This window comes from Bombyx mori, chromosome 12, assembly GCF_030269925.1.
Source record: "Bombyx mori chromosome 12, ASM3026992v2".
Classification (NCBI taxonomy): Eukaryota; Metazoa; Arthropoda; class Insecta; order Lepidoptera; family Bombycidae; genus Bombyx; species Bombyx mori.
The window spans coordinates 11,475,203-11,493,876 of NC_085118.1; the positions used below are offsets into that span (position 1 = coordinate 11,475,203).

Here is an 18,674-nt window from a genome sequence, read left to right on the forward strand (position 1 = left end):
GTCCCGCGGTAGTGGTAACGCGCGGGCACCGCGGGCCGGGGGCGAAGCCCCGCCGCCCTCGACCCTCGACTGCCTCTCGCACGCATTTTATGTTATCTGCCTCTTCTGCGTAATGGCTCGTGTGCGTACCGCGCTCGTCGACTGCGCGACTGGTCCCACTCTCTACACCACAGTTACAAAGGCCTTCATAACGAGTCCGAGAGAGCAGCAGATCTCCGTTAGATGACGAACATACACTTACACTGTCACTTTACATGGATGATACGATTTTTCCCTTACTTATAATTTCTTGGCGCACTTTGTAAATTATTGAGATTGCATCGGAAGCACAACCGCTTACACGGCTGACACGGGGCTCGCGCACCTCCTCGCGTACTGGCGGCGGATCTGTCTGTTTCTCTCTTCCTGTGGCTGTGGGCTTCCCCCACGCTCTCTCGCCAACTTGTAGATCGAGCTAGATGTATGTCGTATTTTAGGTGTGTTAAGCGTATACTTTACTAGCATGATGTAGTATTTATTTATGCTTTAATTTAATTTTGCATGATATCAAATTTTTATTTGTCAAGTAAAGCAAGCATTTAATGTAATAAGTGAAAACGATGTGTTACCTCTCTAATAATATACCAACAATAAATAATTACGTACTAACTGAGGGTAAAGTGTTAAAATCACAACGCCATAACCGTTTATTTTTCTTTTCGTTTATAATGTTATCGGTGTGCATGAATGTTTTGTGCGTATTAAGTTAATATAATAATTAAATGATGATTGTATCTTGTAACAGCGAGGAGCAGATACAGTTTTAGATTTTCTAGTGCTCTAATAATTATTAACTTGAGCTAGTACAAGATACATCTGTTGTGGCGGTACACTGTATATTCTATTCTGTTACTCGGTATACGCCAGAACGAGAACAGAACTAGAATTGATTGGTAGAAGTAGCGAAACGACCAATGCTCTGACCGATTGGTGTTTAGTTAAGTGGTAGTCGTTAAAATTAGCACCGATCTCGGCTCGGTGATTAATCGTTGTTTTGGGCGTGCGTAGGGACAGGACATCCCGATCTACATCTGGTACGAGAGCTATCCGACGCATAGCGGGGAGGGCTACGAAGGCAGAGTGTCCCGCGTCGCAACCGACTCACCGTACGGCGCCGCAAGCCTCAACCTCACCAACATTCGAGAATCGGATCAGGTAATAATTACAAGGGCATAAAAGAAAACCCACTTCGTATAGAAATGAGACTGTCGACGATTTGCTACCAGAAGGTTCTTAGTTACTTTGGTCACATTGCTTGGCGGCCACCAGACAACCTTGAAAGATTGATTGTGGTGGGCAAGGTAGAAGGGAAAAGACCCGCCGGCCGGCCACCAAACCGTTGGTCGGATCAGATAACTGCGCTCACCGGACTCTCTGTTGCGAACGCCCTGAGAGAAGCCGAAAACTGAAGCAAATGGAAGCTGATGGTAAAAAGAGCCACGAAGGGCTTTCAGAAGAAAAGAAAACACATCAAATGTTTTTTAAATGTCTATTTTATCTGGGTTTTTTTTTCTAGGGTTGGTACGAGTGTAAAGTGGTTTTTCTCAACCGATCACCAAACCAGCATAAGAATGGTACATGGTTCCACTTGGACGTGCACGCGCCACCTCGCTTCTCCATCACACCGGAAGACATTATATACGTTAATTTAGGTACATTATTATTATTAACAACAATAATAATTACAATTCCATTTAAAAATAACTTAACAATACGCAAATTGTATTCATAGGCGATGCGATTATACTTAACTGCCAAGCAGAGGGAACACCAACTCCTGAAATACTATGGTATAAAGATGCAAACCCCGTCGAACCATCCGGTACTGTAGGTATATTTAACGATGGAACCGAACTGCGAATTAGTAACATTCGACACGAAGACATCGGTGATTACACGTGTATAGCGCGGAATGGAGAAGGTCAGGTATCTCACACGGCACGTGTCATTATCGCTGGTGGAGCTGTCATAACCGTAAGTTTAATTACGAATATTATTATTTAAATTGCATTTCAACGATTTGTTATGTTTAATGTATTTGTTTGACAACAGATGCCACCGACAAATCAAACTAAACTGGAAGGAGAGAAAGTCCAGTTTTCGTGTGAAGCGAAGGCTCTGCCCGGAAATGTGACTGTGAAGTGGTTTCGTGAGGGTGCACCTGTGGCCGAGGTGGCGGCTTTGGAAACAAGAGTCACCATCCGCAGAGACGGAGCTCTTGTCATTAACCCTGTAGCTGCTGACGACTCCGGACAGTATTTGTGTGAAGTTTCTAATGGCATCGGAGACCCACAAAGCGCATCGGCCTATCTTAATGTTGAATGTAAGCACATCAGTTTTCAATCTATACTCATAATATTATAAAGCTTAGGAGTTTGTTTGTTTTAACGCGCTAATCTCAAAAACTACAGGTCCGATTTGAAAAATTATTTCAGTGTTAGATAGCTCATTTATTGAGGAAGGCTATATATAGGCTATATAACATCACGGTAAGACCAATAACAGTGGAGCACTAATAAAGAATGTTTCAAAATATTTTCACTTTCTACGTAAATGAAGTGGGGGGTAAAATTTAGCGTTATGCCAAAGTAACTATTCCACGCGGAAGAAGTCGCGGGAAAAAGCTAGTCACAAAATAAAACTATACTACAAAAACACATTAATATTAATATGAATTTTTCAAATAAACAATGCTATTTGTTCTCAGATCCGGCGAAAGTAACCTTTACACCCACAGTTCAGTATTTGCCCTTCCGTTTGGCCGGAGTGGTTCAATGTTACATAAAAGCCAATCCACCTCTGCAGTACGTTACTTGGACAAAAGACAAGAGATTATTGGAGCCTTATCAAACGAAGGACATTGTTATAATGAACAACGGATCATTGTTATTTACCAGAGTTAACCAAAATCACCAGGGCCGGTACACTTGCACTCCTTATAACGCTCAAGGAACCCAAGGTTCTTCTGGTAAGTAAATTAGATATAGAATACAGTGGCGTAGCGAGGCCAAAGGGGGGCCAAATGGTCCGCAAAACAAAAAAATTGCTGGATAATTTTTATTTTTATTATAATTGATTAAAAAAGTATTGTGCCCTGGGCGCTTGCTAAGCTTGCTACACCACTGGTAGAATTGGGATAAGGAAACCTATTCAATGAAAGCTGTTTATTTTACGAATTCTTCTTGAAGTGTTTTTAACGTTAGATACTTTATGTATTTCGCAGGTCCAATGGAAGTTCTAGTTCGGAAACCACCGGTGTTCACAGTGGAACCCGAACCATTATATCAGAGGAAGGTTAGTAAATAAAAAAAGGTACATTTACTCGATTAAATTTGAACATTCAAAACATTTCCTTGACTGAAATATCAGTTCAATTTTTTTTCAATTATAATAATTATAAATCATTTACCATAATTTTCGAGTCACGCAACGTGGAAAATCATTTTTGAAATGTTAATTTAAGAAACACACTAGCTCACGGCCCATCTAATATACCTGTCACCAGAAAAGTTAGGCATCTAATATTACCTGTAACTCGGGCACCAAAAAGTGAACGGTGCAATACAACGATTATCTTCGAATCTAATTGCTGTTCCTATTTGATCACCACAATGTATTAACTAACAGCACTGTTACTATGCGATGCATATCTTGTTTTTTTATTTAGGTCGGTGAATCTGTAGAGATGCACTGCGAAGCACAAGAGTCTGAAGGCACACAGCGACCGAGCGTGACGTGGCGGCGGCGTGACGGTCTACCGCTTCAGAAGAACAGAGTCCGAGCTGTGGGCGGAAACATCACCATCGATACACTGCGCCGACAAGACTTTGGTATCTACCAATGTGTCGCGTCCAATGAGGTCAGCGTTAACGAAATGAAATAAAATGGGTTTATTTCAGGCAACTTAAGCCCATAAAATTTCACAAAAATTAAAAAATAAAATTATTACTAGATGGTCAACGGCTCTAAAAGTTTTATATGAATTCATCTTGTTCCATAGATTTTCAACTTCGTCACTATTAACAAAGTAATATTAATAAATAAAAACGATTTTTTTACAGCTTAGATGGGTGGACTAACCCACCTGGTGTTAAGTTAACCTGGGGGTTGATGCTTCCCGCTTCCGTAGGTTTAACCCGCGATTCCCTACAAGTAACCCCTGGGTGGTGCTAAACGGGAGCCGAAAACACAATCGGTGGTAGGACCTAGTCCGACTGGCTGGCGACCACCCTCCAACTAGAGTCTGCCGCCAAATAGCCTAGCTGTGTTCCGGCATGTGGGTTGGAGAGCCAGTTCTATTCCTTTCCTTTCCTCCTCCTTGTTGGGGGTGAGTCTTGGTGATGCTTGGAACAGGCAGAGCAAACGTGCGCGCAAGTCCGCGGGGCGTGGGTTGCTGACGGGGGTATAGGGAGACCCAGTGAAACGGTGCCTGCCGCCGCCCGCCGGTCAGTAGGGGACCTGAACCTGGGTGTCACAACTAAACTCCGCCCCAGGAAGCTGTCCCGCCAACCGGTGTAAAATCCTGTCATGCGGTCGTCGTGCCGGAGTCGGAGACCGGAGTGGATCCCGGCGATCGTATGCAGGGTGGACTGGGGGCCCTTCCATGCCCTGCGTCAGCTTCTCGCGCACCCCCGGATCGAGTGTTCATTGTGCCCTGCGCTTTATTCAGGTATTGCCTTGATCTCACCTCTAGCATCCTACCTCTCCAAATCCTTACTCTCCAACTAAAATTATCTATCATGAAAGTCGACAAAAGAAAAAGAGTTTTTTCGGCGGATCCCTATTCCACGTTTAATGTGGATTTCAGCAATGTCAGGGGCCTACACAGTAACCTTGACGCCGTACATCACCACCTTGAGACGGCGCAGCCTGCCCTCTTTTTCCTGACTGAGACGCAGATATCTGCCCCGGATGATACGTCGTACCTCGGATACCCCGGCTACGCATTGGAGCACACCTTCCTGCGTAAAGCCGGGGTGTGCGTGTTTATCCGGGAGGATGTCTGCTGTCGTCGGCTTCGGGGCCTCGAGCAACGGGACCTGTCCCTCTTGTGGCTACGTGTGGACTATGGGGGCTGTACCCGAGTCTACGCTTGCCTGTACAGGTCTCACAGCAGTGATGCGGGGTCAGCTCTGTTTGAGCATGTACAAGAGGGGACTGACCGCGTGCTTGAGCAGTACCCATCTGCGGAGGTGGTGGTCCTTGGTGACTTTAACGCTCATCACCAGGAGTGGTTGGGGTCCAGAACCACTGACCTCCCGGGTCGGGCTGCCTACGATTTCGCCTTGTCCTACGGCCTCTCTCAACTGGTGACACAGCCCACCCGTGTCCCAGACATTGAGGGGCACGAGCCTTCTTTGTTGGACCTTCTGCTGACCACTCACCCAGCTGGATACAGTGTGGTGGTCGACGCTCCACTTGGATCGTCTGATCACTGTCTTATCCGTGCTGCCATACCACTCTCTCGTCCTAGTCGTCGAACGACGACCGGGTTTCGAAGAGTTTGGCGGTACAGGTCAGCAGACTGGGATGGAATGCGTGAATTTTACGCATCCTACCCATGGGGGCGGCTCTGCTTTTCCTCCGATGATCCTGACGTCTGTGCGGACCGACTTAAAGACGTGGTGCTTCAGGGAATGGAATTATTCATTCCTTCTTCTGAGGTGCCCGTTGGGGGTCGCAGCAAACCCTGGTATAATAAAGCCAGTAGGGATGCTGCACGCCTCAAGCGGTCTGCATACGTGGCATTTAATGTTGCTAGGAGATGCCGGGATCCTGATATCTCGGAGAAAAGGCGGAAATTTAACGCCGCCTCTAGGTCCTATAAGAAGGCTATTGCCAAGGCGAAGTCGGAGCACGTTGCCAGAATTGGCGAGCGACTGAATAGCTATCCCTCTGGGAGCCGTGCTTTCTGGTCGCTGGCTAAGGCTGCAGAAGGTAACTTCTGCAGGTCTAGCCTTCCACCACTGCGTAAGTCCAATGACAGTCTGGCTCATAGTGCGAAGGAGAAGGCTGACCTTCTGGTCAAGCTCTTTGCCTCATACTCGACTTTGGATGACGGAGGAGCCACGCCGCCCAACATCTCCCGGTGTGACAGCTCCATGCCTGAGATTCGCATCACACAGCGTGCGGTCAGACAGGAGCTTCGGTTTCTTGATGTCCATAAGTCGAGTGGGCCAGATTGCATCCCCGCAGTGGTTCTAAAAACATGCGCCCCTGAGTTGACACCCGCGCTAACGCGTCTATATCGCCTCTCGTACAATACCAACAGGGTTCCGTCTTCGTGGAAGACTGCTCATGTCCACCCTATCCCCAAAAAGGGTGACCGGTCGGACCCCTCGAATTACAGACCTATCGCGATAACTTCCTTGCTTTCCAAGGTGATGGAGCGAATCATTAACATCCAACTTCTTAAGTATCTTGAGGATACAAGTATACAAGAAGATCGCCAGCTGATCAGTGACCGGCAGTACGGTTTCCGTCATGGTCGCTCAGCTGGCGATCTTCTTGTATACCTCACACATAAATGGGCTGAAGCCTTGGAAAGCAAGGGCGAGGCTCTCGCCGTGAGCCTTGACATCGCGAAGGCCTTCGACAGGGTCTGGCATAGGGCACTTCTATCGAAGCTTCCAGCATACGGGATCCCTGAGGGACTCTGCAAGTGGATCGCTAGCTTTTTGGATGGACGGAGCATCACAGTTGTCGTCGACGGCTGCTGCTCCGATACCATGACCATCAACGCTGGTGTTCCACAAGGTTCGGTGCTCTCCCCCACGCTTTTCATACTGCATATCAATGACATGCTATCCATTGATGGCATGCATTGCTATGCGGATGATAGCACGGGGGATGCGCGATATATCGGCCATCAGAGTCTCTCTCGAAGCGTTGTACACGAGAGGCGATTAAAACTTGTGTCTGAAGTGGAGAACTCTCTGGGGCGGGTTTCCAAGTGGGGTGAACTGAATTCAGTTCAGTTCAACCCATTGAAGACACAGGTTTGCGCGTTCACTGCGAAGAAGGACCCTTTTGTCATGGCGCCGGAATTTCAAGGAGTATCCCTGCAGCTTTCCGCGAGTATCGGGATTCTGGGGGTCGATATTTCGAGCGATGTCCAGTTTCGGAGTCATTTGGAAGGTAAAGCCAAATTGGCCTCTAAAATGTTGGGAGTTCTCAACAGAGCGAAGCGGTATTTCACGCCTGGACAAAGACTTGCGCTTTATAAGGCGCAGGTCCGACCTCGCGTGGAGTACTGCTCTCACCTCTGGGCCGGGGCTCCCAAATACCAGCTACTTCCATTTGACTCCATACAGAAACGGGCTGTTCGGATGGTCGATAGTCCTGCTCTCGCGGATCGCTTGGAACCTCTGGGTCTACGGAGGGACTTCGGTTCTCTCTGTGTTTTATACCGCATGGTCCATGGGGAATGCTCTGAGGAATTATTCGAGATGATTCCCTCATCTCCTTTTTATCATCGCACCTCCCGCCATCGGAGCAGAGTTCATCCATATTATCTGGAACCGCTGCGTTCATCGACAGTGCGTTTCCAAAGATCTTTTTTGCCACGTACCATCCGGCTTTGGAATGAACTCCCCTCCACGGTGTTTTCCGAGCGCTATGACATGTCCTTCTTCAAACGAGGCTTGCGGAGAGTACTTTATGGTAGGCAGCGGCTTGGCTCTGCCCCTGGCATTGCTGACGTCCATGAGCGACGGTGACCACTTACCATCAGGTGGGCCGTATGCTCGTCTGCCTACAAAGGCAATAAAAAAAAAAAAAAAAAAAAAAAAAAAAAAAAAAAAAAAAAAAAAAAAAAAAAAAAAAAAAGTGGTTACTGGAGCCCATAGACATCCACAACGTAAATGCGCCACCCACCTTGAGATATAAGTTCTAAGGTCTCAAGTATAGTTACAACGGCTGCCCCACCCTTCAAACCGAAACGCATTACTGCTTCACGGCAGAAACAGACAGGGAGGGGGGGGGGTTACCCACCCGCGCGGACTCACAAGACGTTCTACCACCAGTAATAATTTTTTAGTAGTAGAATTTAAGCGATTTGTTGGCAATCTCGTTGTAGGTGGCAACAATCGTAGCGGACACGCAATTAGTGATAGAAGGCACGCAACCCCATGCTCCGTACAATGTGTCTGGAACAGCAACTGAGTTCCAAGTTACTTTGCGGTGGCAACCAGGATACGCCGGAGGTCCTGACTACAAACAGGACTATACGATATGGTACAGGGAAGCTGGATTTTCTGAGTGGACCAAAGTTCCCGTGACGCCCCCTGGTGCTACATCTGTGAGTTAACATAGATACAAAAAAAGACATAATTTATTAATCTATTTTTAATGTCATTATCTGGTATCATTACCAGTGAGCGGGTCTCTTCCACGTAGGTCGTTTTGTTAATTTTTTGTTTTTGATGATGATGATGATGATCAACCACCTCAAACGACCCTCCATATTAAATTTCTACTATCACAGAACATGTTTCTAGGGTAAAATAGCATGGATGTATAGTGCGCTTGCCTACATGGTAACTACCCAAATTAATAAAATGTTATTCTATCTTCGTGTGCTTCATTTGTGGACATGAGCTGAGTGATTTTTTCATTCATTCATTCAATCGCAATAGAGATTGGTACTTTGCAATACGATTTGAAACAAAATCAGATCACTCGATAAATCGAACGTAAAACGCTTTAGCCTCATGTTTGTGCCAGGATTCTTGCATTAAATTTATTTTTAAATTTCTTAGGTAACAATTAACCGTCTACAACCTGGGACAACATACGAGTTTCAAGTAAATAGCAAGAATACTATAGGCGAAGGAATGATGAGTAAAGCAATTACAATAAGAACGCTCGGTGAGTGAACGAATATAATTGCACAAATTTATTTGCTGTTAACATAACTTTTGGTGTACTAACATTTATTTATGAATATTATTAACCTAATCGGACAGTGTTTGTTTTGTGGTGTTTGGGATTAACAAAAGCTTGTATTTTATAGATGTAGGTGCCAAGCCAAAGGTACCCACGACCGCCGCTGGTCCTATCGACGAAAAGATATTTCAAAACGCACCTGAAGGCTCCGGTACAATACTATTTACGTAACACATTAATTCTATGTAGCTTCGTATTTATTTTTAAACTATTTTTATTTATTTATGTGAGACGTTTTAAGCTTTAATCTTACTAACATGGCTAGCATCTGAACTAATCAGTAATATCGTAGTTTCTGTACAGTTGTACAGTGTTAAAAGTTGTTATATTTGTAGTTGCTTGAATTTTGATATATTTAAACATTTCAACAGTCCTGTTTGCTGGATTCTCCAATTATTATTTATACATCTCCAAATAATCATCTACTAATTGAAATTCAACTATAGAATCTCTCGTCTACATACATTTTCCCTGTTTGTATAACATTAGAAAACGTTACCAATTTTTTATTCATTTTTTTAAGGCCCGAAACCAGGTCCCCCACGGAATCTGACAGTGACAGAGGTTCATAATGGATTCTTAATAACTTGGCAAGGACCTTTAGAACGTGCGCAGCTTGTTCAGTACTACACCATCAAGTACCGCACTGACGCGCAGTGGAAGACCCTCAACAGGGGCCAGATACGACCTGAAGAGACCAGTTATTTAGGTGAGAATTTTGTTATTACCATGTATGTTGTTGTGAGCGGCGGCTTCATGAGTTCCTCCGGTCATTGTTCTCGTCGAACCCGTCGCTTGCGACGAAGGGCTCAGCGAGTAAATGAACCCACAGACACAACTCAGTGAGTTTCTCGCCGGATCTTGTCAGTGAGTCGTGTTTCCGATCCGGTGGTAGATTCTGCGAAGCACGGCTTTTGCTGGATTTCGTGTTAGCAACATCGTCAGGTTTGAGCCTCGTGAGCTTACCTACTAGCCCGGTGACGCTAATATGATCCCCTAGACCTTGAGTTTAGGTAGGAGAAAAAAAAAAGTTCCTAGACTTGCTGAAGTTTTACAAAAATGACGATCACAACCCGCCCCCTGTATCGTCTGGCTTCGCTAGGAACAAAATGACTTTCATATTTATTGAAACACGCAATCATAAAGGCAGGTGGAACCTTCACGCTGCTTATGGTAAATCTATTATATTGCGTACACACATAAACGCATAAAAATATATTTTTTGAATGACTCTCTGCTGACGAAATCGGCACCAATATCGTGTCTTCGTTTTCGGGAGCGATTCATTTTTACCCGCGGTATTTTAAAGTAAGTAGGTTGAGTTTACTTACTGGTGGTAGGACCTCTTGTGAGTCCGCACGAGCAGGTACCACCGCCCTGCCTATTTCTGCCGTGAAGCAGTAATGCGTTTCGGTTTGAGCCGGCAGCCGGGGCAGCCGTTGTAACTATACTGAGACCTTACAACTTATATCTCAAGGCGGGTGGCGCATTTACGTTGTAGATGTCTATGGGCTCCAGTAACCACTTAACACCAGGTGGGCTGTGAGCTCGTCCACCCATCTAAGCAATAAAAAATAAATAAAAAAGTTTTAATGAAAATAATGAGCATATTATCATAAATCAATGAACAAAAACTATTAAATCACATGTTTCAAAAGAGCGGATAAAAATCCTCATTAATAAGGCACAGTGTGGGTGTGATTTTAAGCACTGACCCGTTGTGTCTCGCATTCCAGTTAAGAACTTAGTCGGCGGGCGTACTTATTATTTTCGAGTACTCGCGAACTCGGCGACCAGCTACGAGAGTTCGGACGAAGTGAGGTTCCCGGTGCCGGCACGCGTGAAGCACAAAGCGATCACGGCTGGTGTCGTGGGTGGGATTCTGTTCTTCATCGTCGCCATCATACTGTCCGTGTGTGCCGTCAAGATATGTAACAAGCGTAAACGGCGTAAGCAGGAGAAAGGTGAGGCCAACACGCGCGGCGGCCGCTCGCCCGTCCCGGACATTTCCCATTCACGGACTGTTTCTTTAATTAAAAAAAAATAAAAAGAAAAAAAAAAGCTAGATAAATCGATGCATTTTACATACAATATCATTTAAAATTGAAGACGAGGCCGTAAATGTGGATACTACAGTACATATCGAACGATAAAACAATAGTAATGTTTGAAAATTTTTTCTGTCAAGTTTGAAGATATTTCAATAAAAAATGCCCCGATCTTAAAACTAAATATTACGGTCTATAAAAGAACCAGCTTGTTCGATAAATAAATAATTATAACATTTGTACTGCTTGTTTAAAGATTTAAGTCTTGTTAAATGCTATTTATTTTGTATCTTCAGTACACATTTCAGAATTTTTTTGTTTAAAATCAAAGAATTCAAGATTAAATCTACATAGATATAATAAGATATTTACGACACACATCGAAATAAATGCTGCACGTAGCGAACATAAAATTCAAGAAACAGTCCTGACTATATTGCAACTTAATTCCTCAATGTAGTTACCAGAGGCTATACCTTACCATATTGTCGATGACAAAGCAGGACAGCTTTTCATATAATCCTGTAGTATATACGTGGTCATTGTCGTTTTGTGTTCATATTTAGTTTTAAGTATATATTCTATGTACGAATTTTAAAACATTTTAAATATAAATATGTTTTTTTTAAAACATTGAGCACAAAGCGTCATTACGTCAAAAGCTTACCAAAAATAGCTTGGCATGTTTATTTTATTTTCCAACGCGCTCGCATGCTGTTCTGGTTGAAGATTTCTGCTTAGTATACGTTTATTTGGAAAATATCCTTGAAATATTTTTTGATATAATATATAACATTTATTGATATAATAGCCCAATCTTTTTTAAGCAAATACGGATAAGATTCTGTTCTCATAACACATTTTAATGCTGTGTATTTTCACATCACCACTTCATCTGCTATTTTACTGTCATAATGATTAATGCACTGAAAAATAAATGAAAAACAATATTGTAAAACAAAAGACAACATACCTTTTAATCGAAGAAACATACAAACAAAATTAAGACTTTTTTTCTACATTCGTTTTGCTTCCGAATTATTTTAACCTAACATATATTCATTGCACGTCGGTTTTTAAATCAACAATAAAACTTTATCTGAACTACATATAGAAACTCTGAAAGTAATACTCACGTGTTTTTTTTTTGTCATGACGACCGGACACCTGCACTTCGGATATCACATGTATCATCATTTTACATATTACATTGATATTTTTGAGTGCATGAAGGCTTAGAGTTGACAATATGGTGGGTGGTGGTGATGGATGTATAAGGATCGGGTGTCGGGTGGCGGGCGGCGGCCGCGTTCTCCGGCGAAACGACGGACCGAGCTCTACACCGCGTTAATGCACAGAAATTATACGATTACAGCATACAACATGGTAGCGGCGCGACTCACAGACCTCCGCGCAGCTGACAGCACTCAAGTGCCTTTTAAAAAGTAAGTCGCTTTATTCAGAGAATAAATAACAAACGTCTATTTATATTGTCTACTAGCGACGCGCCCTCGCTTCGCTTCGGAAACATTCAATTTTATTATTGATAGCTGAGTCCCGCGATGTTACCCGCGGTTATTATCGTACCGCGAGTGAAGCCGCGGGGCGAAAATAGTCTAAAATAAAGTAGCCTAAGTTACTCCTTATATCATCAGCTACATATCAGTGAAAGTCCCGTCAAAATCGCTCCAGCCGTTTCAGAGATTAGCCGGAAAAAACAGACAGACAGACAAAAATTGTAAAAAATGTTATTTTGGTGTACCTATGTACCGTAATATATTCATATGCCTGTAGTAAAAAGAGGCTATTTCAATATTACAAACAGACACTCTAATTTTATTTATATATATAGATTATAATGTAAATTTATTAATCTTGCACATGCTGCTGACTTCGCAGGAAATCAGGTAGGTTTTTTTTCTTTTGCCTAACTTCAGATTGAATGTTTAGGTACAAATAGGTGGTTACAGTACAAACAGCGTCGCTTCTCAAACGTTGTCACCTAAAATATATATATACGACAATAACGGCATGTGCAATGTTTACTTCAATCATTGGAAACTTAATCCGATGATTTTTATGTGTTCAATGTCCATCTGGTTACATACTTGCATGATAAAGGTAAAAAATTATGTCATTAAAATGAAACATGAATGAAACAGACATTCTTATTAAAAAAATTGCTGTATGGACAGTTAAGCCCCGCTCCACCCAGTGTTAAGTAGATCACAACACGTGCCTCGCAACGTAATAAGAACAATGCGACTTACAGTACTCCTTGTTACAAAGCCAGCCATGAAAACAAAAGCTACAAATGTGCTTTACTTTATTACAGATTTAGTGAACGCGGAATATCGAGTTTAGTGCAGTGTTTGCGGTTTACTGCGAATTGGGTATGGCCGGCGTCGCGATGCGGAGGTGAGGCGCCGTACTGGATGCAGGCGCAGGTGTCGGCGCCCTCTGCGTCCCCCGCTCCCTCCCTCGCGCCCTCCGTCGCTCCCTCCCTCGCACCCTCGTCCTCCGATGACGGTGGATTCTTGCCGCGTCTACGCGCTCCTCTTCGCCCTTCTGCCGCACCACCTATGTTTCGTGCCTCGTCGCCGGCGCTGGCAATGCACTGGCCGCGGTGGCCGCCCTGGCCTCCTTGGGCGGCGGCCTGGACGCCATGGTCGCCTCTTCACGTTTCCGACCTCAGTTCGGTCCCGTTTCCGAGCTCAGCTGACGGATCGTTTCCGACCCCTCCGTCGCCTTTCCGTCTGCGATCCATTCGGCAAAGCGGTGAGCCTATTCGTGGCGTCATCGGTGGACTTGGGCGGCCGAGGGCCCGGCCGCAATCGAGACACGCCAGGCCTCGCACGGTCGTAGACGCGCCTCCACCTCCACACGAAGCTTCTCCCGAGAGTCGATCGTCATCCAGTGGGTTTGGAAGCAAAAACGCGTCTTCAACTCAGCAGAACCGGAGCAGTCGGACCGGCAGCCTGGCGGAATGGCGACCACCGCCGTACCGACCTCCACCACCGGCGCCCCCGCCTCGGCCATGCTCAGGTGAGGCAGGGGATGCGGGCTCGGTGGACGTGCACTATGAGTGGGACCGCGCGACTCGCACCCCTACTCCTTCGACTCCGGAGCGCACACGTGCTCGACCAACGCGGGACGATGTAGAAGCACGTGTTCGAGCCATGAAAGAAGAGTTCCTGGAGTTCCGCAAGCGCCAGGCGTTGCGTCGGCGCTCACCGGAGCCGCTGTCGCCCCTGGGCTCGCTGGTCGCGCCCGCTCCCGCGCCCGCGCCCGCACCCGCTGAGACCGTCTGCTGATCGCCACCGGCTCTGCTGCTTCCCACCGTATCACATTTTAACTGACGCATGTTAATCGCTAGAAATCGAAACGAATATTTCCACTGATTTACAAATACGGATGTTAGGCGCTTCGTCCTCGAACACATTCAGCAAGATGTAAATCGTTCGACGCGCTCCGAGAGTAGGACAATCGTGAATTAGCCACGATTTCATGCGTACTCAGTTTAAAGGTTGATGCATCCCACCACGGTCGCTACGATCCTAGTGGCCATTATTTTTAAATAGTTTAGGACCGACAGGTGAGTCGTAAATCGACTTTGACTTTAATACTTAACGTATGTTTAAAAGTGGATGCAGTGACGTTACGTCCACGTTGCCTGCTCGCCTTAACCGATAGTTGAATGCTCTATCTACGAATGAATGTCAATTATAATGTTGTACAACTTTTTACATCTGAAAGTCTGTAAACAATTTAGTGATCCAGTATGTTTTAAATAACCATCTACACAGGTACTCGTACGTCCTCCTCATTAAAACTAAAACCGTGCCTAAAATCTTAGTATAGGTATTTAGGTTTACCCTTGTTTGAATAAACAGAAGTGCTATAGAAACGTGCCTATTATTAAAAAAAAAAAACATTTTGATATCGATCAATTGTAAATCGCATAATCTTAATATTTAACAACGAACAATTGAAACTATAATTCATGTCCTCTGGGATGTTACGTTAGATGGGATGGGATATACATGGATTATTTATAGGGTTCCGGTATAGTTTGTTGGTACGGTTGCGAGTCCTGCAGGCAGCGCGGGCGGCGTGCACCTACACGCTTTAGGTATGAGCGGGGAGGCATCCACGACACCGCTCATACCAACATTATATTGTAGTTATTAACGTTAAATTACGAATAATGTTTAATAAACGAGTCTCAACAGCGGACGGTCACTGAGGGGGGACGCGTGCGAAACATATTAATGTTATTATTACTTTTAGTGTGTATATACAAATTCGGTATGGGACATTTTGATTGGGCTCCAGATCGTGACACGACAGCGCCTCGTCCCTGAGTGACCGCACTTGATAGAGTTCGAAAATAAATATACAATCAAAATAATCATTAAGTAGATCCTAGATATAATTTAGAATGATAATGTGATCGGATTTGTTTTTTACTTTATAATGGATTATAATTTTTGAAGTACAAATTTTATTATTATATTATTATTACTATTTTTATTTTAGTTTTTCATCTCAAGATATAATTTAAAAACTGTACATATGTAAAAACTTAGATATTATATTACATTCTTATTTATTTTATAAATTATTGTAATGGAAAAACTTATTGCAAACGCTTAAGGCATTGCACGCTGACGTTCTAGCCTTCAAAAGACAAATCAATTGATAATAGTTTAATAATGAAAATTTTAATGATCCGGAACAACAGTTAGCTAACTGAATTCAATAAGAAATAATATAATATTTGATTATACATTTACATACGAGTGTCTACGTTTTATATGCATTTCCTGCTAGCGTGGCGTGTTAATGACCTGTGTACTTTGCATCATTAAAGTCAATTGTTTTATACTGTACAAGTTTCGTATTGAATGTTAAGTTTTTTTCAACGTTATTACTTGGTTTAATTATTGTTGTATTGTAGAGCTACAAAATTATATAAATCTGATTTAAAGCACGTGTACTGATTAATTTCACTTATATTTTTAGTCATTTAATAATTTCCACCTTTCGAATAAATAAAAACACGAGATTAATACGTACAAGTGCTTTTTAAATGATCGTGCACTCGTAAAATCCTCACAAAGTTCTATGTATCGATGTTATTTTTCCCTAAATCCTTATTTACGTTCTTATCGGTTCCTGAAGCGATCCCACCTATACTATAGTTGACCAGTCAAAACACAAGACTGTTTAGTGTTACGTTTGTTAGTAGATTTATCAAAAAAAGTGCTAGAGAACTCCTTAAAGTGCACGTTACACTTTTGTACTTATTATTTTGAAGGCAATACTTTTAATTCGAATATCAATGTTAAGGAACTTTTAAGAAGTAAGATTAAAAATGTACGCTTTAAAGAGATTGAGTAATTAACATAAACGATAGATAGGTACGGTAAGATGTAGTTAACGCGTGCATGTACTTACTGGAGTGACGCGCGGGAATAAGTACGCCTGCGTTCTCGACTGTTTTAAAACGGATTTCTTTATTTTATGAACAATCTGAAATTACAATACCTTGTCTTACACAATACAGTTTTAAGTAAGTCCTCTGGAAGTTTACCTTATTTTTAATGCCAAATAGTTGGTTGAGAGTGAGCTCTCTGAGCTCAAAAGTTATGAGCCAACGAACTGGATATTTTACTTGTAAAATTTGCAAGTGATTCTTCTTTTGCGGTAGATATTTTTAAACTGGATAGATAATAATTAGATTCGATAATAATGTGCAATAAAATTTACCGTAATTAAATACAACATAAATTATTATAATTATGCTCAAACTTTTTGACTGACCAACTGTAAAATATTAAAGGTTAAAACAATCGTATTACGATAATACGCCTAATTTCATAATTTGGTACGAATCAAAGAAAAAACTGTTCCGACTTTAAGGTTCATTTAAATTTAAGAAAATGTTTTCTGTGTACAGTAAATCTTAATTTTACGTCAAATACTGCAGCAAGCATATCAATCGAGAAGAGCATTTACAAACTCGTTTATGATTATCTCGTTTATCTACATTGGTATATGTACTTACTTACACATAAAATGGTATACCTAGTAGAAATCTTAATTGTAAATTAAAGTGGATTCGATCGCATCGCAAACACTGGGAGAGCACTGAACACAACATTTATTATTACGTAGCTGCACAACTTTTAGTGCCTAGTTTGAGTAGGTTCTATTTCTGAATTTTATCGGAAGTGTAACAAACAATATTGAATCGAACAGCATTACAACGTCGAAGACTTAAACTCAATTAAAATGTGCTGTCTAAGGTACATCGTAATTACTAATTATTTTGACAAATTTATAAGTACACTATACAATTCATAGAAGATGATAAAATATAGCTCAAACCATGTGATATCTAGTCTTTGCTTTATCGTTACAAAATAAACCTCAACGTTTTAATGCGTTCAAAAGGACGTACATACGTAATAGGACTGCATGCTCAGCAACGAATTCTTAAAAAGAGTCCTCCGTCTATATGGTCGGCCTGAGATATCAGTGTGCTTAGTGCGAGTTTTTTAACGTTTTCGATAGCGTAAAAGTTAGCTCATATTTGTATGGAATGGGATCGTTTGCCTACGTTTGCCGTCAGGGGCGCTGTTCTAACTGCATACAAAATTGGGTTAACTTTTACGCTATCGATAACGTTAAAAAACTCGCACTAAGCACAATGGTCGATGGTTTTCGGCGAACTTTAAATAATACATTACATCAAAAAATTTAATCCTATTAAGTACTTATTTTTCGTAACTTTACTAACGAAGCATTGTACCCGATGTCGGAGCATTTTTATTTTGTTTCAATGATTCATTTGAATGAAATGATTATAGCACCTTACGTATTATGTTCATTCGCGACTCGAACATAGCCTAATAAGATAATATCCAAATTAACTATTATGGACTAAAATGAAAAGATAGCAATATTTTAGAATAATGTAAATCGTATATCAGTTTGAATATAAGCAAAGTAATTAAATGAAAATTCTTGCACGACGGCAGTTATGTATTGCGATGAGAAGGCACTCGATATTAAAACGTAAGGCATTATGCACAATATCTCAGCACAATATGTAACAATAAAGTGTTTATATCCAACATTTTGATTAGCACTTTCGAATAATCGAATATACATTTGCCTTGTGAACCTGAAGTTGCTCGAGCAACGTTTTTGGATTGTGGTCTCTATTCTAATTTTTACACATAGAATATTTTTAGTTTATAAGTGTTGAGATCGTGTGTTTACTGTGTAAGCACGAAAGGTTCAATTCAAAAGAAAATACAATAACGTTGCTACGATAAAAATGTGGTATTATTTATTTGTAATGATCTCCTCTTTATTTGTTAATAACATTTTTTTTTGTTATTCAGACCAAGTTTTAACAAAATGTCGAATTTACTATTGACGATCGATGGTATAGTACCATTTTAACTATTACAACATTGCTCAAAAAATGTGTGACGCCCTTCCAAAAACGATTAGTAGTCCATTCAAATGTTTACACTTTTTAGAGGACTCAATTTTATTTTTGGGACAAGTGAAAAGAAGCTTAACCTCAAGTTTGTGGAGTAGCCGCCCTTGTCCCTTTGCCGCCAT

General features: G+C 42.2%; 1 protein-coding gene and 1 long non-coding RNA gene across 5 annotated transcripts in view; one reads left to right on the top strand and one right to left on the bottom strand.

Moving 5' to 3' along the window:
* The window catches only part of LOC101746344 (protein turtle), a 76,504-nt gene extending 58,122 nt beyond the window's left edge, over positions 1-18,382 (top strand). For 3 of the 4 annotated variants that reach the window (XM_038014593.2, XM_038014594.2, XM_062671543.1), the window contains 14 exons: positions 1,048-1,194; positions 1,556-1,691; positions 1,772-2,013; positions 2,092-2,362; positions 2,747-3,007; positions 3,263-3,333; positions 3,707-3,898; positions 8,117-8,338; positions 8,799-8,907; positions 9,053-9,136; positions 9,509-9,694; positions 10,722-10,949; positions 12,409-12,478; positions 13,369-18,382. In XM_038014593.2, coding sequence (XP_037870521.1) covers positions 1,048-1,194; positions 1,556-1,691; positions 1,772-2,013; positions 2,092-2,362; positions 2,747-3,007; positions 3,263-3,333; positions 3,707-3,898; positions 8,117-8,338; positions 8,799-8,907; positions 9,053-9,136; positions 9,509-9,694; positions 10,722-10,949; positions 12,409-12,478; positions 13,369-14,347 — 3,198 coding nt within the window. In that variant the 3' untranslated portion in view covers positions 14,348-18,382. Of the gene's footprint in view, positions 1-1,047; positions 1,195-1,555; positions 1,692-1,771; positions 2,014-2,091; positions 2,363-2,746; positions 3,008-3,262; positions 3,334-3,706; positions 3,899-8,116; positions 8,339-8,798; positions 8,908-9,052; positions 9,137-9,508; positions 9,695-10,721; positions 10,950-12,391; positions 12,479-13,368 lie in introns of all 4 variants that reach the window. The other variant, XR_009974516.1, reaches the window with a different exon arrangement.
* On the bottom strand, positions 9,719-13,362 carry LOC134199868 (uncharacterized). Its single transcript, XR_009974522.1, has 3 exons — positions 11,701-13,362; positions 10,701-11,012; positions 9,719-9,883 (listed from the first exon to the last, which is right to left on the bottom strand). It is a non-coding gene; the product is annotated as an uncharacterized LOC134199868 (long non-coding RNA).
* Positions 18,383-18,674: the final 292 nt, after the last annotated feature.